We start from the raw sequence: 25,716 nt of genomic DNA, 5'->3' as shown, positions 1-25,716 counted from the left end.
AATGAAACCATTTTCGAATTAATCACCCATTTAATTTTTTATTTTAAATTACCACCCTTTAAATTAAATAAATGCTCAGATTACCACCCATTTTAAAATTCGGTGGATTTTACGTCTGTAGGCCCCACCTAACACTTATTTGGACCATTTTGACTGATTTTTCCCCCCGATTTTTCTCTTTAAAAACGCTCTCTAAAATTTTAGTTCACATTTCCTTCACCAAATTCTACCAAATTTCAAATAGAAAGATGTGAATTGAAGTTAAGAGAGCGTTTTTAAAGAGAAAATTGAGGAAAAAATCAGTTAAAGGGGTCAAAATAAGCGTTAGGTCGGGCCCACAGACGGAAAATCCACTGGTTTTTTGAAATGGGTGATAATCTGAGCATTTATTTAATTTAAAGGGTGTTAATTTAAAATAAAAAATTAAACGGGTGGTTATTTTGAAAATGGTTACATATTTGGGTGGTAATTTAAAATTTTTCCTTTTTACAATGGTGAGTTTGAGTGTTTGATGAGTCATAAAGTGTATGTTGTACTCCCTTCGTCTAGAGATGTCAATTCGGGTAAACAGGTCAGGTTTGGGTCGGGTAAAAGTGGGTTGGGTCAACTCGGGTTGGGTAAATTCAGATTAATTCCATAACCTATGCAGGTCGGGTTTGGGTTGGGTCATACTTCTTATCGGGTTTAAGTCGGGTTAATAATAGGTCGAGTTACATTCGGGTCGGGTGAACAATAGGTCGGGTTTAATTCGGGTTTTCACGGGTTAAAACAAGTTAGGGAAATTCCCGGGTTTGAGTCGAGTTTGGTTACGGTGCAAGTTGTAAACCGGTAAATTGGTCGTTTAAAAGCAAATTGAATGGTTACACACACCCAATTGGACTCTCGGAGGGTATTAGGGACCATGGTAAATATTTCGGCAATTTTTATTCACAGGCGAAAAAAAAAGTCAACAAATTCCAAAATTAAAGGCTAATATCCACGCTTTTTGAGAAATTTTGGAAGTTTCGGGGCCCGGTGTCGAAAAATCTTGAAATTCTATGGGATACATATCGGGGTCATATAATGCCGTTTGAAACCATATATTATCATTATTTGTTGTCATAAATGTTCGTGGTATGCTTGAATTAATGAAATCGGTGCAAGTTGTAAACCAGTAAATTGGTCGTTTAAAGGCAAATTAGGGACCTTGGTAAACATTTCGACAATTTTTATTTCCGGGCGAAATAAAATTCAAAAAATTTAAAATTGAAGGCTAATTATCCACGATTTTTGAGAAATTTTGGAGGTTTCGGGGCCCGGTCTAGAAAAGTATTAATATTTTAGGGGATACATCTCAGGGTCATATAATGCTGTTTGGAACCATATATGATCATTATATGTTGTCATAAATGTTCGTAGTAGGATTGTGGTAATGAAATCCGTGCAAGTTGTAAACCGGCAATTAAATTGGCCGTTTAAAGGAAAATTGGATGATTCCACCAACCCAATTGGACTCTCGGAGGGTATTGGAGACCATGGTAAACATTTCGGCAATTTTTATTTCCGGGCAAAAAAAGTCGAAAAATTCCTAAATTGAAGACTAATATCCACGCTTTTTGAGAAATTTTGGAGGTTTCGGGACCCGGTGTCGAAAAGTCTTGAAATTTTAGGGGATACATCTCGAGGTCATATAATGCTGTTTGGAACCATATATGATCATTATTTTTTGCCATAAATGTTCGTGGTAGGCTTGAGTTAATGAAATCCGTGCAAATTATAAACCGGTAAATTGGTCGTTTAAAGGCAAATTGGATGGTTCCACCCAACCAATGGGACTCCCGGACGGTATTAGGGACCATGGTAAACATTTTGGCAATTTTTCTATCCGAACCGAAAAAAAGTCAAAATTTTCAAAATTGAAGGCTAATATTCACGCTTTTTAGAAATTTAGGAGAATTCGGGGCCCGGTGTCGAAAAGTCTTGAAATTGTAGGGGATACATGTCATGGTCATTTAATGCCGTTTGGAACCATGTACGATCATTATTTGTTGTCATAAATGTTCGTTGTAGGCTTGAGTTAATGAAATCGGTGCAAGTTATAAACTGGTAAATAGGTCGTTTAAAGGCAAATTGGATGGTTCCACCCACCCAATTGGACTTCCACAGGGTATTTGGGACAATGGTAAACATTTCGGCAATTATTATTTCCGAGCGAAAAAAAGTCTAAAAATTCCAAAATTAAAGGCTAATTATCCACGGTTTTTGAAATTTTTTGAAGGTTTCAGGGCTCGGTATCGAAAAGCCTTGAGATTCTAGGAATACATCTTGGAGTCATATAATGCCGTTTGGAACCATATATGATCATTATATATTGTCATAAATGTTCATGGTAGGCTTGAGTTAATGAAATCGGTGCAAGTTGTAAACCGATAAATTGGCCATTTAAAGGCAAATTGGATGGTTCCACCCAGCCAATTGGTCTCTTAAAGGGAATTAGGGACCAAGGTAAACATTTTGACAATTTTTATTTTCGAGCAAAAAAAGTCAAAAAATTCACAAATTGAAGACTAATATCCACGCATTTTGCGAAATTTTGAAGGTTTCGGGACCCGGTATCGAAAAGTCTTGAAATTCCGGGAATACATCTTGGTGTCATATATGCCGTTTGGAACCATATATGATTATTATATGTTGTAATAAATGTTCGTGGTAGATTTGAGTTAATGAAATCGGTGCAAGTTGTAAATCGGTAAATTTGTCGTTTAAAGGCAAATTGGATGGTTCCACCCACCCAATGGGACTCCTAAAGGGTATTAGGGACCATGGTAAATATTTCGTCAATTTTTATTTCCGGGCAAAAAAAAGTAAAAATTTTCCAAAATTGAAGGCTAATATCTACGCTTTTTGAGAAATTCTGGAGGTTTCAGAGCCTGTTGTCGAAAATTAAAGCCTTAAGATTTTAGGGGATACATCTCGGGGTCATATAATGTCGTGTGGAACCATATATGATCATTATATGTTGTCATAAATGTTCGTGGTAGTCTTGAATTAATGAAATCGGTGCAAGTTGTAAATTGGTAAATTGGTCGTTTAAAGGCAAATTGGATGGTTCCACATACAAAATTGGACTCCGGAAGGGTATTATGTACCATGGTAAACTTTTCGGCAATTTTTATTTCCGGACAAAAAAAAAGTTGAATAATTCAAAAATTAAAGACTAATATCCATGCTTTTTTAGAAATTTTGAAGGTTTCGGGGCCGGTGTCGAAAAGAAATAAGATTTTAGGGGATAAATCTCGAAATCATATAATGCCATTAGGAACCATAAATGACCATTATATGTTATCATAAATGTTCGTGGTAGGCTTGACTTAATGAAATTCGGCGCAAGTTGTAAACCGGTGAATTGACCATTTAAAGGCAAATTGGATGACTCCACCCACCTAATTGAACTCCCATAGGGTATTAGAGACCATGGTATACATTTTGGCAATTTTTATTCCTGGGCGAATAAAAGTCAAAAAATTCAAAAATTAAAAGTTATATCTGCGGTTTTTGAGAATTTTTGGAGTCTTAAGGGCCCGGTGTCGAAAAGTCTTGAAATTCTAGGAAATACTTCTCGGGGTCATATAATGTCGTTTGGAACCATATATGATCATTATTTGTTGTCATAAATGTTCGTGGTAGGCTTGAATTAATGAAATCGGTGTAAGTTGTAAACCAGTAAATTGATCATTTAAAGGCAACTTGGATGGTTCCACCCACCAAATTGGACTTCCTGAGTGTATTTGGGACTATGGTAAACATTTCGGCAATTTTTATATCCAGGCAAAAAAAATCCAAAAATTCCAAAATTGAAGGCCTGTTTAGAAATTTCGAATGTTTAGGGGCCTGGTGTTGAAAAGGATTGAGATTTTAGGGGATACATCTTGGGGTCGTATAATGCCGCTTGGATCCATATATGATCATTATATGTTGTCATAAATGTTCGTGGTAAGCTTGAGTTAATGAAATTGGTGCAAGTTGTAAACTGGTAAATTGATCGTTTAAAGACAAATTGGATGGTTCCACCCAGGCAATTGAACTCCTTGAGGGTATTAGTGACCATGGTAAACATTTCGTTAATTATTATTATCGAGTGAAAAAAAGTCAAAAAATTCCAAAATAGAAGGCTAATATCCACGCTATTTGAGAAATTTCGGAGGTTTCGGATAGAGTTGTCAATTTGGATAAACGGGTCGGGTTTGGGTTGGTAAGAGTGTGTCGGGTCAACTTGGGTCGGGTCAATTCGGAATAATTCCATAACCTATGCGGGTCGGGTTTGGGTTGGGTCATGCTTGAGTCGGGTCATAGTTCTAATCGGGTTTGGGTCGGGTTCTATTCGGGTCGGGTGAACAATAGGTCGAGTTTAATTCTGGTTTTCACGGGTTAAAACGGGTTAGGGTAATTCTTGGGTTAGAGTCGGGTTCGGTTCAAGTCAATAATTTGCGGGTTAGAATCAGGTCGGGTCATTCCCGGGTTTGAGTCGGGTTCGGTTCAAGTCGATAATTTGCTGGTTATAATCAAGTCGGGTCATTTTCAAGTCGGGTCATTCTCGGGTTCAAGTCGGGTTCGATTTAAGTCAATAATTTGCAGGTTATAATTTAATCAGGTTGAGTCATTTCCAAGTCGGGTCATTCTCGGACTCTAGTCGGGTTATGTTCAAGTCAATAATTTGCAGGTTACAATCAGGTCGGGTCATATTCGGGTTCAACTAACTATAAATAGATAATTATCATTTTTATCAAGCTAATTATTTCCTTTGACTATAATATATATGGCAATATACTAGGGAACTATAATTTATAATTTAGGAAGATAATTATCTCCTTTGACCATACGGCAAATATATACTATATTTAACTCTTAAATTTGAGGATGATGCTCTTTTCTTTAGCTGGCTTGGACCGACTTGGTCTCCCTAGACAAAATGCTTTGATCAACAATAATAAGGTGGGCTAAATTGCATCTAAGATGATTTGAAATCGGGTCAGGAACAATTTGGGTTGAATTTAGGCTGAGTCAATAACAAGTCGCGTTGATTTCGAGTCAGGTTAGTAATAGATCGGGTTGAATTTTTGGGTCGGGTTAGTAATAGGTCTGGTAAAATTCGGGTCGGGTCAATAACAAGTCGGGTTGAATTTGGGTCAGGTCAATAACAAATCGGGTTGATTTCAGGTCCGGTTTGTAACAGGTTGTGTTAAATTCGGGTCGGGTTAGGAACGAGTCGGGTTGAATTCAGGTCAGGTTAGTAACAAGTCGGGTTAAATTCAGGTCTCACATACCCGGATCAACTCGGGTCTAGGGTTGGTTTCAGGTCGGGTCAGGTCGGGTTTGGGTCACTATTTTTTCGGGTTCAGATTGATCGGTTAATAATCTCATTTGAGTCAGTATTTCGGATCGGATCAATTTTTGACAGCTCTACCTTCGTCTCATATATGATAATCCTATTTTGACTATTTATAGTCAACCTTTTGAAACTTTGGCCAAAAGCATACGTTGATATAATCATATGAATATAAGATATATTGTTGTATTCGCCTCAATATGTAGTTTTGTAATATCAAATCTTTATAATTTTTGTTAATATATAATTAAAGATATTGATGGTCAAAGGTACATGTAAAAGATTGTGTAAAGTCAAAATGAGACTATCAATATAAAATGGAGGGAGCAGTATACTAAGGTCTTGTTTAGTTCTCCTTATAATTTGTTGATCTGATCTAGTCTGGTCTGGTCTAGTCTGATTTGATCTGAATGTCAGATTTGTCCAACTTTGACCTTAAATATACAATAATCTATATTGAAAAAATATATCAAGTGGGGTTTTGTTAGATTCGTAATAATGTGTATTTTATTAATATGTGATTTTTAGAATTTTTTTCATTACGAAATTAAAGATATTTAGCGATAAAAAAATGCATATAAAACGATGATCTGATCTGAACTTATTTTTTTTGATTTGATCTGATCTAAACTTATTTTATTAAAATAAGTAAAAATAATGTGAACTAAACAAGGCCTAAATTTCATTTATTTTTTGGTGTAGGGAGTTATTATAGGTACTTAGGTAGTGATGTAAATGCTATATGAACTTAATTATAGATACATCTTAAGATTGTTTCGTAAAAAAAAATAAAAAATAAAATAAAAAAAATTACCAACTTAGGGCCTGTTCTGATTGACTGAACTGAACTGAACTGAACTGAACTGAACTGAGCTGAACTGAACTGAACTTATTAATTAGTGATTTTTAACTACGGATTAGTGATATTTGATTATTTATTGATTATTTATTACTATACATATGTGTACATACAAATGTACATATTATTATTAATTATTGATGATTATTATTATTATTATAATTATTGATTATTATTATTATTATTATTATTATAATTATTGATTATTATTATTATTATTATTATTTATTATTATTATTATTATTATTTATTATTATTATTATTTATTTATTATTATTATTTATTTATTATTTATTATTGTTGTTGTTGTTGTTGTTGTTGTTGTTGTTGTTGTTGTTGTTGTTGTAAGAGCTTAAAAGAATGGAATTTGGCTTTATATCATTAGCAATATCATTAGACGTAAATTAAGAGTTGAACTGAACTGAACTGAATTTCAACGGAAAAGAACAATCCCTTACTTCGCTCCCAGATAAGTATATAGTTGAGTGAGTAGTTAATAGCCTGGAGGATATACTAATTAGTAATTACTAAAGACTATGTTTAAAGTAATTGTCAAAAATGATTCTTATAAACCTTTTGATAAACATTACTCCAAAGATTAGTCTTGTTTATTCCAATGTTTATGCCAATAAATCCTTTATGTGCAAGATTACTTCATCTATTATTGATAAACATTACTCCAAAGATTAGTCTTGTTTATTCCAATGTTTATGCCAATAAATCCTTTATATGCAAGATTACTTCATCTATTATCACTTTGAATAGACTTTTCATCAATCTCAAAACATCTTTGAAAATTCTAAATCCAAAATTGCAGTAATATGTCTTCTCCTATGCAAGAAAAATATGACAAGTTTACCAATTTTTTTAGGCCAAATTTTTCTCAATTCTCATGTCTTTTAACTAAACACAAAATGCTCACCAACTAAACACAAAATACAGGTTAAGCTTAAGAAGATCACACAATTAAGACAAAAACATAACTCAAATCAAGCTTATAATAGTTCTTAATCCAAATAAATGTCCGAACTTTAAAAAAGTGCCAAATTATTTCTTTATAAAATCATTCCAAAAGCTATTTATAAACATCACCTCACCCACCGACGTCTCCTTTATTGAATACTCATGGTCAAGATTTCCTCCCTCTCTCTCTCCAATGATCACTCTTTAAGTGTCACTTAACTTTCTGGTTACTAAATTTTGGGATTTTTTGATCAACTCTTGAATTTCTACTATACTTAATTTTGCTAAATTTTCAATCTTTTTGGGTGAAAATTCAAAGATTTATTATCAAATCAAGCATTTTAGTTGTTAACTAGTGCTTTCCACCTAAACCCATTTTTTGTGCTCCCACTAAACAGCATTTTCATTACTTTTCTTCAAATTTTTTATTTGTGGGGTTTTCTTGAAAATTTAAGTCTTTGGAAGAAAATAATCATGACCCATATTAGTTTTCAGATTTTTGATTCAAGTTACACTTCTTTTTCTTGAAATTTTACTAGTTTCAATACTGGGTTTATGCATGAGATGAGAAAATTGAGTTCATTAATCAAGGTTTTAAGGTGGGAGATGATGAATTTGTTGGTGCTCAGAATAATTGTTATTGTGTGTTCTTTCCCAGTTCTTGGATCTGCAGGTAATGGGGTTTTACTGTATTTATGTTCCAAGTATGATTTTGATTATTCATGTCTACATTGTTATGTCTTGTGTGCTTAAATTGTGAAGTTATGTTGATTTGGATCAATGTGCTGACTTCTGTTATTATGTTGTTGGAATTTCAGTATTGTTCATTGACAAAATGTGCAATCTTTCTGTCTCAGTTTTGAAATCGATGTCAGTGAGTGATCCATGATTAGTAATTCTTGGTGTATTAGAATCATGTGTTTCATTAGGATTCATGTGTAAAATCATTGAGCACTAAAATTCGACTACAACTGTCGGTGAAAATTCAATCAGTTTAATAGGTTTCTGGCAAGAAAATGATGTCAAGTTGAGCTGATTCCTTCAAGTTCTTCCTAATTTTGTGTAGAAATGTAGAATTATCCATTACTATGATAGACAGTCAAATGTGTACTACTATACTGATTTGGTAATGAGTACCTGTAGAGGTCTGTAAAGCATTGTTAATTTGCTTGGCAATGAGTAAAAATTCTAAGTAAGTGTAGATTTATTGAGTGTAATCTTTTTTTTAATTATATGGTCCACTGCAATTAATTTAGAATACAGTGTGTCTGTACTTCAGGTTTTAGTAATAACTTGGAATCTTATATCATATCCATGTGCACGTTTGCTGTGGCAGATATGTGTTGTTTGGTATGGGCTGTATTATTTTAAGTGCATCAGTAGTTAATTAATGCTTAATAGAATTCCGTAGCATAATAGAAGGCGAATAATGTACTGTGAGTTGAATTAATTACTCTTCTTCATTTCTAGGCTCTTTAGTTTATTTGGAAAACGATGTTTACGCGTAGTGTTTCTGGTAACAAATGTTAAATAACTAATTTTGGCTTTAGATGCAAGAGACCATGTTGTATCTCCAGCAGCTACGCCTGTCTTCAGCAGCGACAGTTATGGACATCCGGTTGCAGCACCTCATAAAAGCACGTTCAATTCTTTTCCTTATAGGAGTCATTCATTTAGCAAAGGTATTCATTCAAAGAAATATACTTTAACTCACAATTGTGACTTTTGTGAGTGTTGATTTAGTCATGAGTCTATTGCCTGTCCACTTTGTGGAATTAACCATAATGTTATTTCTTGTCACAGTTTCTACCCTGCATGGTTCTAATAGTCCTACATTTGCCTCCCCTCCACCTGCTGAATCTCCTTTTCGACATGTCCCAAGGGAACAGATCAATTCCCTGGGTTCTTCCCATGAAAATTCATATTCTGAGCATCATCGTGGTCATCATCATCACCATGAGAAGAACCATTATGAAAAATCAGCTGCAGGACCATCAAACCTGCTTTCTCCTCTTCCACACGGTTATCAATGTATGTTTCATTAATTATGCTGTATGGCTATGGCTTTTTTTGTTGCATACATTGTTGCAATTTTTATTTAATACTCTGCAAAGCATCTTCACAAGTGTGAAAGCTCTTTATTCATGACCATTGGAATTAATAATTTCCCCCATCAAGAGTACAATTAGTTATGATAAATGCTCATGGTGATTAGGCTTGGTTTGTTTACAATCTTTATGTGCACATTCAAATATTAAAGGTAGGAACTCAGAGCTTATGCAATCAGCTACTTGTCTGATTGCTTGAATTTGGATATAGGTGCTTGAATTGTACAAATATATGTTTATTACCAATAAATTCTTATGTCTTATGGAATTCTTATGGCAGCTATGCACCCTGCTCACGAGATCACTCCATCTCGGTCCCCCTATTCTTCAACCTCAAGCCAGAAGTCACCTATGCCTGCACCGTCATCAATAGATTGGCAAAGTTAGTAGAAGTATAAGTTAATTAACAATTGCCTTCTTTTGTACTTTCTTGGTAGTAATCAATAACTACAATTGCCAAATTAATAGATTTTCCGGTATGTTGATCAAACAATTATTTTCTGAATTATGCAATAATGTGCTGACAGAGCGACATAACTGATATTGTTTCATTGTATTGGCTAGGGCCTTTTAAGCCACCCTCAATCTCTCCTTTGAGCTCTTCAGTAAAGATGTTTCCTCCTCCGTCTTCGACATTTGTATTACCATCTCCACCTCCTAATCAAGGTAACCACTTGCTTTTTCTATTTTCTTGCTATATCTGATTTTCTACTTGTCTAAGTAGAACCTTACCATCTCAGTCTTGATTATCTTCATTGAATATGTAGATTGTACATCAATAACATGTGTGGAACCAATGACGTACACGCCATCTGGATCTTCCTGTGGTTGTGTGTGGCCAATGCAAGTCAGATTGCGACTCAATATTGCTCTATACAGATTTTTTCCTTTGGTCTCTAAGCTGGCTGCAGACATTTCATCAAGCCTTTCATTTAATCAGAGTCAAGTTCGCATCATGGGAGCAAATGCTGCAAGCCAGCAGCTAGAAAAAACTACTGTTCTTGTGAACTTGGTTCCTTTAGATGGAAAATTCAAACATGCTGCTGCATTTTCACTGTATGAGAAGTTTTGGCGCAAGCAAATTCATGTAAATCCCAACTTCTTTGGTGCTTATGATGTGCTAGACGTTCACTATCCAGGTTAGCCATCATCTTGGGGATATTTACTTACCTCTTTATCTTATACTCTCGTTGTGATGGTACAAATTAACAGCTGCTCAATTTCCTTGATGAATAAAGTAATAATATTTAATGGAACAATTGTAAGATAAATTCTTTCTTAAATTAATAGAGAAATCTGTATAATGTCTCACTTGTGTCATTCTTTGCTCCCTCTGCAGGTCTTCCACCTTCCCCACCTTCTCTTTCTTCAAATCTTGCTGCTATAGATGATCATCCCTTTCCTGCTAATTTTAAGGGCAATGGTGGGAGTTCATCAAAGCCTCTGGGAGTTGATATACCAAGAACACAAACTACTGGTGGTCGTGATAGAAGCATGCAAGCTGTGATAATAATATCTGCAATAACAGCTTTTTTAACATGTGCTGGTATTGCATGGATATTGATAGCCAGACATAGATGTTCTGGTCCTCATCCTGAAGAGGCTCTAATGACTGAGGTGTCTTCCTTTACAAAGCCATCAGGTACCAGAAATAATAACGAATTTCTGTATAATATGTTGAAGTTTGCTAAATATATATCTCCCCAATTCAGCTTGTGCTGTTATTAGTTATTCATAGTCATATCGCTATTTTAATTTATTTTCAAAGATAATTGTGATGGGGTTTATAGAAACTTATTATATATTTTTTTCGTGACCTTTTATTGTGCTATCCTTTGGCCTGCCTTCGTAGATATGCTCTCATTTATTCTGCTTTGTATGTTTGCTCTTGTAGAAATTGTGGCGCTAGCATGTATTAGAAACCTTTAGTCTCCTAAGGTGCTTAACTAGAAATAGAACAAAAAATACCATATGTTTTGGAAAATTGAGTGAATTTTGTTCAGAATTCATTATGATATATGCTGAATTCAACCTTTTGTCATTTAGTAGGAAATCGTTTTTGTACTTGTAAATGGCTGATTATACAGTTTTTGGATCTGATGAAACAGGAGCTGCTAGATCTTTGGCGGTAGGTACCAAATCTCTTTGTAGTTCATTGTCTTTTGGCTCTGGGATGCTAAACTTTACAGGGTCTGCCAAAATCTTTAGTCTTCATGATATTGAAATCGCCACTGATGGATTTGACTCTTCGAGAATCCTTGGAGAAGGTGGATTTGGGGTAGTGTACAGAGGCATTTTTGATGATGGAGAACAAGTGGCTGTTAAAGTCCTGAAGAGGGATAAACGCCATGGAATACATGAATTTTTATCTGAAGTTGAGATGCTAAGCCGTTTGCACCATAAGAATCTTGTTAAATTGCTAGGCATATGCACAGAGTATCATATTCGGTGCCTCATCTATGAGCTGGTTCCAAATGGAAGTGTTGAATACCACTTGCATGGTAAAAGCCAAGTTTTCCTTTTGGACATCTAATTCTATTTATTGTTAAGTTGAGATACTTTTATAAATATTTATGTCAAAAATGATTATGTATTTATGTTTATCCCAGGAGTTGCCAAGGAAGTTGTTGCTCCACTTGATTGGGCAACCCGCATGAAAATTGCCCTTGGGGCCGCTCGAGGTTTGTCCTACCTACACGAAGATTCAAACCCTTGTGTCATACATCGTGACTTTAAGGCCAGTAACATCTTGTTAGAACAAGATTTCACACCAAAAGTGTCTGACTTTGGATTAGCCAGAAATGCATTGAATGAGGGAAACCAACCCATCTCAACTCATGTAATTGGGACATTTGGGTATAATACTCTCTCTAATGGTTTTATTTATTGATATGATTCTTCTCCATTCTTAACTTATGGAAGACTAGTTTAAAATTCTGATAAAAACTTGTTGCAAACTCAAATCATTTTATTCCTAATAGTCTAACTTGTTTTATTTTCCAGTTACTTGGCTCCTGAATATGCAATGTCTGGGCATCTTCTTGTCAAAAGCGATGTTTACAGCTATGGTGTAGTTCTACTGGAGCTGTTAACTGGAAGAAAGCCAGTAGACTTTTCGAACCCACCAGGTCAAGAAAATCTAGTAGGATGGGCTCTCCCACTTCTCACCAGCAAGGATGGATTGGAAATTGTAATGGACCCCAACCTAAAGACGAGTGCTCCATTTGACAGTTTCTCCAAAGTAGCAGCAATTGCATCTATGTGTGTACAGCCAGAGGTATCCCGCCGTCCCTTCATGGGAGAAGTTGTTCAGGCCTTAAAACTTGTTTGCAGTGAGATCAACGATGCAAATGAGGAAGAACCAGGGAGTGATTCCAATCAGGCAAAGGTTTCAGTGGGTGAAGATATTAAAGGTGGTCAAATCCCACCTGACTTTCAAGTTTTCCTTGGGACTCATTATACTCCCCTTGGGTATGATTCAAGTTGTGATGCTAAGCTGCCATCATCGGCAGTGGATTTGGCAAGTGTTTCAGCAGAATTTGCAGACAGTGAATTTCAATATTCAGGAATGCATTGCAGTTCTGGGCCTCTGGGATCAGGGAAGAAAAAATCATTCTGGCAGAGGTTTGGCCGATTTTCAAGAGGGAGCATGAAGGAACATCTTTGGCCTGGAGCACAGTAAATAAGAATACTAAGCTATTCACCAATTTAGCTACTGTCAAGTGTCAATACATATAAGATGAGAAGTTTTGTTATCTAGAAGTGACAATTTGAAGTATTTAGAACCTGCTTTGAACTTAAAAGACGGAAAAGGATTTAAATAGTAATTTCTGCAGTGTTCTGAGCAAGGGCAGATGCTTGGATATTATTACCCTGGAGTCATACTGTCGTAGGATGTGTGAAAATATTGTTGATTAATCTTTTGATTACCATCCGTTAAAGCCTTGGTGTTATAGAGTTCTAGCTCAACAGAATGAGACTTATGCGTGCTGTGGCTCCTCAGGCTGCTGTGATTTGAGGTATGAATTTCTACACAAGTTCTTCAGCATTTCAGTGTCCAAATCAATAAGTCCATTTTAGTGAGGTTGTATTTTCTTTGATGAGGAATTACTGTGATCTATGTTTCTTTGCTTCTCAATTGAGCACTTCGTTTCAATACCAAACTAGTTACTATGTGTTTAGAAGAAATCTGTTTTTAAAATGCATATCTTAATTTTGTTCTTTTTTCATGTAAAGTCAGAGCAAGTAAAAACTAGCTAGTACGTATACTTAGAAACTAAAGAAAGAGTTGATACAAAGTAGAGATATATTATAAAGGAGGACTCAGGACTAAAGAAATCTCTATATGATAAAATGAGGGAAAATTATGAAAAAAAAAAAAAAAAAAAAACAAGAAATACAGGACTGCAGGTGATCTTTCACTCAAAGTGTGGCTAGAGTTGAATTTTAGTACTTATTGACACAATTCTATACATTAGCTCCTTCGCCGAGTCTTTCCGTGAGGATCTTCACTCCCATGTACCTTCCCATCATCATGACAGTTGCTTGAGGATTGGTTCCTGGGGATTCATCGAAGGTGGACCCATCGATTACACGAAGGCTATCAACCCCAAGAAGTCGATAGTCAGGATCTACCACCTTGCCCATGTGGCAGCCGCCATGGTAATGCCACATGGTGACCACAGTGTCTTTACAGAACTGCTGTAAGGACTGAATGTCATTGGTGTGCTTAGGGATGAGGTTAACATTAGCCTGAACACTCATGTTCAGCAACTTCTCCATGGTTAAATTGTCATTGTTTATGTATTTAGCGAGGCGTTTGGATTTGACCATCTTCTCTATCATCTGTATGCTTTTAACACATTTGCTCAAATCCTGTGGGTGGCTGAAGTAATTGTAGGTGACTGTAGGATTATCGTCGATGTTTGTGGTGTTAAGCTTCAGAACACCTGTGGAGATTGGTTTCGCCACCTTTCCTAGGATAAACCCGCCCATGAAGGCCTCAAAGGGTAAATCTTGTTTCACATCTCTGTAGGCTTGGATTGCCTCTTCTGTTCTCTCCTCTGGAGGAATTGTTGAGAGCTGTCCAATCTGTCCAGGTGAAAAAAAAATGTTTATATATGGATTCGACATTAGCTCGAATCTCAAACAAAACCGAGACTCTCTTGGTATAAAGTGGCTAATATAGGAAGCACATCAAAATGAGCACAAACCTCAGCAGAGACAAGACCATTGTGTCTCTTGATGCTATTACCGGCCTGACCGAACCCATTGCTAGCTTCGAAGTACACACCGAACTTGGTTATCCCGGCAGTTTGAAGCAAAGACTGTTGCAAATGCTTCTTGAAAGGGACGAATATGGTGTTGAGAGGATTGTCTTGCACATCTCTTCCTACAAACTGGTTGTCAAGTACAAGAGGAATTTTCTTGTTAATGAGATCTTCCTTGGGTCCAATACCACTTAGAAGAAGCAATTGAGGGCTCCCAATTGCCCCACTTGATAAGATTATCTCACTTCCTTCTCTTTCTGATAGGTATGCTTCATGTTGCTTTCCATTTTCATCCTTGAAAATCACCCCTACCGCCCTCGGCTTTTCTCCTGTATTTTTTCAATTATATGGAAACTAATGATAAAACTTGATAAACTTTAATCAACCAGTCATAAAACTTTAATTAATTTTTCACTAGCTTTGTTCCGCAACTAAAAAAACAGATACCATATAAATAAGGAATGTAAATAGCGACAACAGTCAACTTTTCAGCATAAGAAAATAGTTACGCAAAGTATATTATTATATTCCGTTCCATAAATTTATTTGTGATGTCCTTTTTGTAATTTGTAAGGTTAATTATCCAACCTTGATTACGACTGTACAAAATTAGATGTCAATAATATAGGGCAGAGTTTTGTAGGAGGCACGTACCATTAGTATCAAATTTGATCTTATGGACGGTAGCATGGATGTAGAGGTCGAGGTTTTCAGGGTCAGCTGAAGCCAGGAGTTCAGCAGCGGAGTGACGGCGGCCTTGTTGGTCGAAAATGGAGCCACTAATCTTGGTTCCATACTTGTGTTCGAAGGTGAATCCATTAAAAGGTGACACCCCAACCTCTAGAAGAGCATCCTTCACTGCAGCCTGCCAAGGCGCAAGCTTTGGCGCATGAACAATTTGGTTCTCAACCCAAGTGTATGCTTCATTTACTAGCTCCGGATCCCACCCCGCCTTCTTCACAAAGCTACATGTTATAAGGAACGTTCAATCTAACGTACAAGTATCATTTCAGTAAAAAAATATACACAGTACAAAGTAGAATAAGTAGCACTGTCAAAAACCGAACCGAACTGGTGAAACTGAACCGTTTCAACCGATCCGAATGAGAACCGAACCGATTAAAAACCGATTTTATGAAACCGAAAACCGACCCGAACCGCATGTTAGTAAAACCGAAACCGAACCGATCCGAGTAAACGTTAAACCGTTTAAGAACCGAACCAAATCTAAACCAAACCGTTTCTAACCCGAAACCGTTTAAACTGGCATAAAAACCGTTTACACCGAACCGTTAACAAACTGCAACCCGTTTGCACCGAACCATTTATAAACCGAACTGATTATAAACCAAACCGCTTATAAACCAAACCGTTTATGAACCGAATCACTTATAATTCGAACCGTTTACAAACCACTTCCTACTAGGAGTATTTTGAACGACTCGATAAAAATCCGATTTTTTTAAATAAAAAACAGACCCGAACCGTAATTTAGTAAACCTAAAATAAAACTGATCCAAATAATGTTAAATCTTAGAAGAACCGAACTCGTTAACAAACCAAACCAGTTATAAATCGAACTAAAATAAAACTGAACTAAAAAAGAACCGAACCGTTTCTAACCGGGAGAAAAACCATTAACAAACCGCAACCCGTCAGCACCGAACCGTTTACTACCCGGACCGTTTACAACCCAAACCGTTTACAACCCGAACCGAATTTAAACCGGGATAAAAACCGTTTACACCGAACCGTTAACAAGCCCAACCCGTTTGCACCGAACCGTTTACTACCCGAACCGAATTTAAACCGTTCAAGAATAAACTGAAACCGAATCGAACCGATAATTATTTAAACCGAACTGAAACCGACCCGTAAGACATTTAAACCGATTTCAAACCGACCCGATTTCAAACCGAACCGAAACCGAACTGTCAAACCGTTTTGACAGTAATAAGAATAAGAATTGACTCTACTAAACCGCCTAATCTCACATATATTAATCAAATTCTAACTTTATTTTATAGGCCAGGCTCGTTAAATTAAAAGGGAATAAGAAAATCCTCACCCAAAGATCCTAGTAGGATTTGATATTTTGATCCCAAAAAGTAGTATGTAACTAGTTAGGCTGTTAATTAAGGGGCGGGATTTAAGTCTTTGTTAATGCAAAATTATATGGGAAAATATAAGTTAATGTGTCAAATAAACGAATTTTTGTTAATCTGATGACATTTTTGTAAATACATTGAAAAGGCAGGGTCATTTATTCAGAACTTTTGGTAAGCTGTTTAATTACTGTTTGCTTTTTGCTTTTACTGTTTGGTTAAAAAATTACACATGTACCCCTCAACTAATACATAAAAAGACACATATATCCCTCCACTAGTACTTAAAAAGACAATTATACCCCCAGATAAACAAAATTTGTTTATCTGGGGAATTGACTAGGTATTGCTCAAATTATATTGCTACAAAATAAAATAATAATTCGATGAATAATGAAAAGAAGCAAACCTTGGGCTAGCTCTAGAGTAGTAGCCAGCATTGATGCAAGTTCCACCACCAAGGACTCTAGCCCTTGCATTCATAACTCCGTCCGTAGACGTAAACTGTTGGGTGGCCGAGCTCGGCGAAGTATCTGCCAATGATATGTGAAAGTTCTCCATAAAGCTCACATTAAACTTGTCAAAGGGCACCCCTCCTCTTTCCAATAGTAGCACATTATAGTGTTGTGACAAGGTGACCGCCAAGGGACACCCCGCCGTCCCACCCCCTACTATGATGTAATCATAACTCGATTTCCCACCGTATGGAGACGATGAGAATGAGCCTCCATACGGTGTTGTTGGTGTAGCAAATGCGCTCGCCTCTTCGATGAAAGGGTAGTACATGTACTTTGGGTCGTTCTCTGCGATTGATTTCCATGAGTTAATCGATAGTAAAAGGCATAGGAGAAACAAGGGTTTGAATAATAATAATAATAATAAGGCCATGACTTAAAGCAAAAATATAATGAGAGGGATAATTAGCAAATTAGATAATAATGATTTTGATAGATGTCTAAACAAAGAAAGTATTATGACAAGTTAGCTAGGTAAAATGTGGCTCTTTCTCATTTGTCCGATTCACAATTTATATACACACATTCAAATTGACTGATGCATGCATGATGCATGTATATCTTTCAATTAGATTTTTAGATTAACATTATTTAATTAATTCATAATATTACCTACTATGCCCAATAACTTTTTTTTGAATTTATTAGTAACTTGTAAGAGAAGTTTTCTCATATGTTCCTTCCCTGCCAACCCTAGAGGAAGAAATTAAAAAGCTAGCTAAGGTTTAATTAGTGTTAATAATGTACTAGATTTGGTGCAACAATTAGTAACTTTGTTGATTTTATGAGAGAACAAGTATCTTTGGCACGTGACCACTAATCAAGTGATCTATCTATAAAGCTAATATTGAAGGTTGTTGTGTGTTGAGAGAATGTAATATAGATGTGATACCTCCAAGTCAAAACGTCCTTTGCCATTTGTTGATTATAATTATACTTAATTGAGATTATTAATTCCCACCTTGAAAAAGATTGTGTGAAAGGATTACTGATAAGGATTGTATCAAGAGATAATCACATTATTTGTGGCGTAAAAAGTATATTGTCAGCTGCTCGAATGGCCAAACGATATAGGTGAATAACTCGCTAATTTCTTGTACATATATTACTCCATTAGTGTATTATTCATACTCCATATATTCATTGGATTCATTGCTAATAATATTTCTTAATATTTGTTTTCATTTTCCAATTAGATATAACACAAACATACAAAATAAGCCTAAGAATATTTCCCCAAATTTGACAAACTGACAATTTATGTGAATCAAAAACTAAAATGCAAGTAGGAATATGAAATTCACTCAATATATATATATTTTTTCACAAGTATAAAACGAATATTATATGATATCATCAAGACATCATCTAACGGTCTAACCTACTAGCAAGGATGGTAAGAACATAAGAATCAACCAATTTAATAATGACAAATCAACTAAAAGCTAAAAAAGAAAGAGAAAAATACGTTAAAGTAAATAAAAATGGTAACACCAAATATATGTATATTTATAAAAGACTATAATTAAGGAAGAGGTGAACAAACTTTGTGACTAAGATGAAGAATTTGGAGTCACCAACCAATCAATCTAATTCGTATAGATCAACTAACCCACTTACGAGGAGACATGAGTGAGAGTCGAGCACAATCCTACTCCACTTTTTTCTAGTATCCTTTGGGTTAGAATACATTGCATTATTGTTAAGTCTAAGTCATTTTTTAGTTATGTTTCGTGTTACATTAGCATCTACTAAGGCCCTGTTTGGTTTGATGTAAAACGTTTTTATGGAAAATGAATTTTTCATTTTTTCCCATTTTCCTTTGTTGGTTTGTTAAGAGGTGGAAAACAATTTTCCAAGGATGGAAAATTTCATCCTTAATGATGGAAAACATTTTCCTTTCCAAAACAAGGGAAGCCACATTTTCCTCTCTTCTCCTTACCTCCTTTTTTTTACTCTCCTCTCATTCATCCTTACATTTCCACTCTTATTTTTTATTTTCTTGGACTTTTCTTGTATGCAACCAAACAAAGGAAAACTAGTATGCAATTGTGTTTTTCTTTGAAAATATATTTTTCATGAAAACTAATTTTCCATTGAAAATGTTTTACATTAAACCAAACGGGGCCTAAGTATTCTTTGATACATTATATTTACAATTTTTTTTTTATTTGGAGGTAAAGTAGTGAATGACATAGTTGGATACTTGGATATTGATAAGAGGAATCCATGCTTACATCAAATTTGAGAGCTTTGTATCCCTGTTTACTTAAATGTACGTACATTGATTGAAAGTCAGAATTTAACTAAGGATATAAACAAATTTTGCATGGAGGCGAGACAATTAGAAGTGTACCACTAAGCTCCCACTTGATTCTAATCAATGTACGACATGTGAAATAGGTTCATACAACATCCGATCCCCTTACAATTTTAATAATAAAACCTAGCAATTACAATAATGCCTGCATACAATGATGTTCTAATAAGAACAGAGGAATGAAAGTAGAGATAATGTCTACTTTGACAAAGCAAAGATAGGAGCCACTTCGAATTTACTAGAACATATATATATATATATGGAGTATAATAATACTATATAGTAGTAGTTTCATCCTAACCATAATATGATTGCTATGAACACACCACGACTGATAAATAATATAATTACCTAATTACTTATCTGCAAGCCTAGATTTATACGTACACGTTTAAAATGCTTGCCAAGAATATAATTACCCCCAAAAAATTAAAAATAGTTTCCAAGAATTACAATATACTACTGTAGTAACAAAATCACACAACTACGAAGTATAAATCTACTTGTACGAACGTCCACAACTCCGACAAAACACAACAATCCAACGACTACACTTGACTTCCTATACAACATTCGCTTCTTTTCCAAGTCTTTCCCTTAGGATCTTCACTCCCACATACCTACACAATAGCAACCACAAATTAGTTAATTAAGGGTTCGTTTGGCATTGCTGTGATTTTCTGTTTTTTGCTTTTTAAAAGTATATGATAAATGTCCCACAATGAATCAAAAAATATTTAAACTTGTTAAAATCATGATAATTTTGAAACTGACAACAGAAAAGTGAAAACACTTTATTCTAGTTTTTGGTTTTTGGTTTTCGGAAAAACAGAAAACTAAAAACAAAAAATAATGTCAAACAAGTCCTAAGAAATTAAAAGACTAATTAATTATAAAATCATACATTTTAAATTAGTTACATACCTTCCTAACATCATGACAGTGGCTTGAGGATTGGTTCCGGGGGATATTGTAAAGGTGGACCCGTCAACAACTCGTAGCCTATCAACACCGAGAACCCGGTAATTGGGGTCCACCACCCTGCCAACGTGGCACCCTCCATGGTAATGCCAAATGGTGATGACAGTATCCTTGCAAAACTGCTCTAAGGAGTTAGTGTCATTGGTTTGCTTTGGGATTAGGTTAATATTGGCCTTAACACTCATGTTAAGCAACTTTTCTGTGCTTTCTACGTCAAACCCTGTGTTGCTAATGAAGTCTGAAGATTTCACTAAGCTTTCGATTATTCGAATGCCCTCCACACAGCTCTCTAAGTCCCGGGGGTGGCTGAAGTAATTGAAGGTGACAGCCGGGTTGTTTTCGACGTTGGTGTCTATGAGCTTAAGCTGTCCCTTGGACTTAGGCACGGCTATCTTCTCTAGGATGAACCCACCTTTGAATGCTTCGAAGGGTAAGTCTTTCTTCGTGTCTTTGTAGGCTTCTATTGCTTCTTTTGTCCTTTGCTTTGGAGGAATTGTGGAGAGTTGACCAATCTGTTCATTCATCCAAAAGTTGTACGTTTTGCTTAGACCAAAACACAAGTAACCCAATGCTTTATTACATCAAAGATTAATCCCAATTGATGCTTTAGGTTAAGGTTAAATAATGCATATTAAAACTTATTGAACAATTTAGCATGATAAACACGTATATTTTCCGATATCTCATATCTCTAACAGAAGGTGGTGACAAAACAGAAACTAACCTCGGCAGAGGCAAGACCATGGTGGCACTGGATGCTATCCCTCCCTTGACCAAACCCGCTGCTAGCTTCAATGTAGACTCCCTTCTTGGTGATCCCAACTGTTTGAATTAATGACTGCTTAACATGATTCTTGACCGGAACGAAAATTGTGTTCATTGGGTTATCTTGCATGCCTTCTCCTACAAACTTATTGTGATGAACTAGTGGAATTTCCAATTTTTTGAGATCTTCTTTTGGTCCTATACCACTTAAAAGAAGTAATTGTGGACTTCCAATTGCCCCACTTGTCACAAATATTTCACTTCCACTCCTTTTTGATATGAATGCTTCATGTTGTTTCCCATTTTCATCTTTGAAGATCACCCCTACCGCCTTTGGCCTTTTTCCTCTAGTGTCAAACGTGAGTTTTTGGACGGTTGCATGGATGAGGACGTCGATGTTTTGGGGGTTGGCGGAAGCCAAGAGCTCAGCTGCGGTGTGGCGCCGGCCGCTCTCCTCGAAAATCGTGCCACCAACCTTAGTTCCATATTTATGATCAAAGGTGAACCCATTGAATGGTGAGACCCCAACGTCTAAGAGGGCATCCCTTACTGCTTTTTGCCAAGGTGCAAGATTAGGTTTTTGGACAATTTGTTTCTCAACCCAAGGGTATGATTCATTCACTAGCTTCGGATCCCATCCTACCCTCTTTACATAACTGCACATTACGTAGTAATTATATATATATCATCATGCATGTAATTAATACGAAGTTTATTTTACTGTAATGTAATTAATAAGCTCTAAGATTAGCTCAGATAAGTAAAAAGTAAAAATCAGATGAATTGCACATACTACTAAGAGATCTTGTACTCCTTACTCTATACTTTTTGTTCATTTCAAAGTTTTCTCATTTAAGTTGACACAATTTTTAATACTTGGAAATACATGGAAGTATCAGCAACGATCAAATGTGTGCACAAAAATCTGTAGTGAGTAGTACATATACTACATGCCATGCATCCTACTTTAACGTTTATAATTTCAATTCCTAATAACATAAAAATCAATACGAATTAAATATAGTACAATATTTTGATTAATGCATATAAGTAATCAAGGTGATGATCTTATCCAGTACGTTGTAGGAGGGAGAGGAGCCACATGCATTAGGAAAGAAATGTAGTTGTTGAGTTGAATGTTAGGTGCGTATTAGTGGTAGGATGAATAGCAACAAACAAAAAATAGGACTGAAATAAATGCTCTTTACTTACTATTTTTACGATAAACCATCATCTAACTTTATAAAGCACTTAATTACTAAGTAACAAAACAAGTATATATAGTCAATTCTTTAAAATATTCAAGTATAACCGGCGGTAAAGAAACCCTGGCCTTGATTAAACAGGGATACAAAAAGTACAATAATGTTCTCATTAGAAAGGATAAATATATTTTTTTTTAAACGGGAAGGATAGATAAATAGTTATATAGTTGTACTTCATATCTCATTTTTAAAATCTATTATTGTTTGACAAGGCGTTAAATAAAACTCTAGATCAACACATAGGTGCACCACAAGCTAGTTAATCTAGCAAGGTTAACCAATGGACTTTGATTAACCAAATCGTACATTTTTCATATTTCCCAAATCATAGCTTAAAACAATTTATTCAACATCATCTATGCGTTGAAATTACTAAAAGTAGAGAACATAAACTTCTCCTCTATACTAATGTAAAGTGGTAGATAAAAGTTGTAAATGATCTCATAAAGAGTGAAGGTGTACAAGCTCATTGAATTCTGGCCTCGTGATTCCTAAGCCCACCCAATTGCTGAGCAAGTGAGAATTTCATGAGTTGTCAATTAAGTAAAATAATGGGGACCTAAGCTAGCCTATATTATAATATATGCATGAGTTGTAAATTACTATTTTTGGGTACCTGAGAATCTGAGATATGAATATACAAAGGTGTTTCTTTTGTTTCGTCCATTGATAGGTGGTGTTCAAGTAAATTCACCCATCATATATGCACGGTTAGTAATTAAGGGTCGGTTTCCCTATTCAATTCCTTCTCTTCGGGTTAATGAATACGCATTATATTTATTTTCTTATACAGTACAGAGTTACGGAGTATATATTTATGAAAAACCAATCATTATACATGTCATATTAAATTACTTTATTTTCACTTTAATCTTTTTTTTTTCATAACCATTTTAGAACTAAGTAATGTCAGCGTATAGATTAAAATTGCTTATTAGGATGACGGTTTGAAATAACGCATATTGTTATTGTTCGTAATAAATACTAGTTCTAATCAAATTATTAGTCCTCAAAAAGTGTCACGATCATGAACCAGCTTAGGGTTTTATGCTTACAACTTTATTTATCATTGATTAAGAAGTTCTTATAGGGTGATATGAAGACCAATTGAAGTGACAACTTTCATTATCACGAGGAAAATTAATGGTACTTGCATGGTCTTTATCCTACATAAACAACATATAATAGTCATAATTAGCTGTTTAATCTTAATTGAAACCTGGTTTTAGTTTCTTGGTTGTAATAAATTATGTCACATTTTATAAAGTTTGACTGACCGATCAAGACATCAAACCAAAATGCAGACTTATTGGTTGTTGACTGACCGATTTATTTACCCTTTTTTATCCAAATTTATTTACCCTTTCTTATTTTACCAGTAACTATTTGGGTGAATACATATAATGCGAGGTTGGTTATACAAAGAAAAAAAAACAAAAAAAAAGCAGATCAGATTATATATATTTGGCATGTGTTTTCTAAGGAAAATGATCCAGTGTTATACGGATTATAGTGTTTTAGTACAATTTGATCACTATTTTTATAGGCTTTAAAATCTAATTATTGCAAATTTAATATTCAACGTTTAAGTGGTTTGTTGGAAATAAAAGTAATATAATTAATTAGTGGCCACATTTTCTATCTGGCTGTAGCCGCCCTCTTAGTAGTTAGTACTCTAACTTGTTAACCATATAAAAATAATAATAATAATATAAAAAAAACCACACACATAAACATTAATTGAAATTCATTTAGACACGCAATTTATATTCACAATGTCATATAGCATGTCAATAAGAAATGGACAACTCCTCTAGGACAAGATGAAACATGGACATGATAGTAATCAAGACTAAACTATATACTACCTCCGTTAAATGTTATCTGCAATCTTGGGTATTATTTGTAAGATATAAAATATTTCAAAGTTGCACATAACATTTAACAGAGGTAGTATTATGACGATATAAAATGAGAAATATAATAAAGTTGATTAGAAGATTGATTGGCATACCTTGAGCTAGCCCTAGTGTAGAAACCAGCATTAATGCAAGTGCCACCACCTAAAATTCTAGCCCTGGAGTTAAAAACACCATCGGTAGAAATAAAGCATTGAGAGGCCGAGGTGGATGAGGTGTCAGCCAACGATATGTGGAAATTTTGCATATAACTCACATTAAAGTTGTTAAAGGGAACACCTCCTCTTTCTAATACTAGTACATTATAATGTTGTGATAGGGTGGCTGCCAAGGGACACCCTGCCGTCCCACCCCCTACTATTATGTAGTCATACTCTCCTCCAATCCTCGATTTTCCACCTTCCGATGGTGTTGTTGATGCTGATGAGAATGTGCTCGCCCGTCTAATAAACGGGTACTTGTACTCCGTGTTTGTTCTTCTATTACCTGCAAATTAAATTTCCTTAAATTAATAATGTACTGTATGATTAAAAATAATAATTTTCCTTAATGTAAGAGAGAGATCGAGAGAGTTGACCTTGGGAAGAAGAAGAAGCAGAGGTTAAGAAGAGGAAGATTAAAGAAGTGAGGAAGAAATGAGGAGAAGAAGAGAAGCCCATTATGATTATAATAGACTTAATAAAAAGAAAAATAAAAGGGGGAAAATGGATATTCTGAATGAGGTTAGGAGTGAGGATGAGAGAGAAAATACAGGTAGACTGCAGCTTACTGCAAACTTCTCTGCAACTGACTTGTGGCTTCCCCCCATTAGCCTCTTCTCAACTTATATACACCTTCAAACTTACTTACACTTTGGACTTTCAGGCCCACTTTCTTAACCCTTTATCCTCCTAACTCCAGATTATGGGTCAATAAGTGTTACTATTACTACAGTAATTCTTACTTGTACAATAAAGGTATTATTTTGTCAGACATTTTGTTACACATTATAATTAGTGGAGGTAGTATATTTTTTTTAATCTTCTTATACGCGTGCAAGATCAAATTAGTTTAACTATTACTATCTCTTTTTTTCCTGAGTTTTATCCATTACTTATTCACAAGATCAAGTTTTAAAATTTTGACCATGTCTAATTTGCTTATATATAAGAAAAAACATTACTAATCAAATTAGACCGATCATATCAGATTCTTATGTACTGTTATAAATTTTCAATGAATCAACTTTGTATAGTTTTTACTAACGCTAAAACAAAATAAAGAAATTAATTTAACGGTCAA

The 25,716-nt window shown here is 35.1% G+C and overlaps 3 protein-coding genes across 3 annotated transcripts; 1 reads left to right on the top strand and 2 right to left on the bottom strand.

Annotated features, from left to right (window-relative positions):
* Positions 1 to 7,250: 7,250 nt before the first annotated feature.
* On the top strand, positions 7,251 to 13,236 carry LOC110684314 (receptor-like serine/threonine-protein kinase ALE2). Its single transcript, XM_021860751.1, has 10 exons — positions 7,251 to 7,860; positions 8,738 to 8,869; positions 8,991 to 9,218; positions 9,576 to 9,677; positions 9,860 to 9,961; positions 10,063 to 10,434; positions 10,635 to 10,937; positions 11,404 to 11,796; positions 11,905 to 12,151; positions 12,299 to 13,236. The coding sequence occupies exons 1-10, from the start codon at positions 7,743 to 7,745 to the stop codon at positions 12,975 to 12,977; spliced, it is 2,676 nt and encodes an 891-aa protein (XP_021716443.1). The 5' UTR covers positions 7,251 to 7,742; the 3' UTR covers positions 12,978 to 13,236.
* A 305-nt stretch (positions 13,237 to 13,541) lies between these two features.
* Positions 13,542 to 17,665, bottom strand: LOC110684315 (protein HOTHEAD-like). Its single transcript, XM_021860752.1, has 4 exons — positions 17,080 to 17,665; positions 15,220 to 15,530; positions 14,509 to 14,894; positions 13,542 to 14,386 (listed from the first exon to the last, which is right to left on the bottom strand). Exons 1-4 carry the CDS (start codon positions 17,556 to 17,558, stop codon positions 13,763 to 13,765), a joined length of 1,800 nt encoding a protein of 599 aa, XP_021716444.1. The 5' UTR covers positions 17,559 to 17,665; the 3' UTR covers positions 13,542 to 13,762.
* A 2,172-nt stretch (positions 17,666 to 19,837) lies between these two features.
* LOC110684313 (protein HOTHEAD-like) lies at positions 19,838 to 25,333 on the bottom strand. Its single transcript, XM_021860750.1, has 5 exons — positions 25,013 to 25,333; positions 24,531 to 24,921; positions 21,211 to 21,907; positions 20,430 to 20,998; positions 19,838 to 20,125 (listed from the first exon to the last, which is right to left on the bottom strand). The coding sequence occupies exons 1-5, from the start codon at positions 25,092 to 25,094 to the stop codon at positions 20,068 to 20,070; spliced, it is 1,797 nt and encodes a 598-aa protein (XP_021716442.1). The 5' UTR covers positions 25,095 to 25,333; the 3' UTR covers positions 19,838 to 20,067.
* Between the last annotated feature and the right edge of the window lie 383 nt (positions 25,334 to 25,716).

The sequence above is a fragment of the Chenopodium quinoa genome, unplaced genomic scaffold, assembly GCF_001683475.1.
Source record: "Chenopodium quinoa cultivar QQ74 unplaced genomic scaffold, ASM168347v1, whole genome shotgun sequence".
NCBI classification, from domain to species: domain Eukaryota; kingdom Viridiplantae; phylum Streptophyta; class Magnoliopsida; order Caryophyllales; family Amaranthaceae; genus Chenopodium; species Chenopodium quinoa.
The sequence above is the reverse complement of the archived record's forward strand: the minus strand, read 5'-3'. Positions and strand labels throughout refer to the sequence as shown.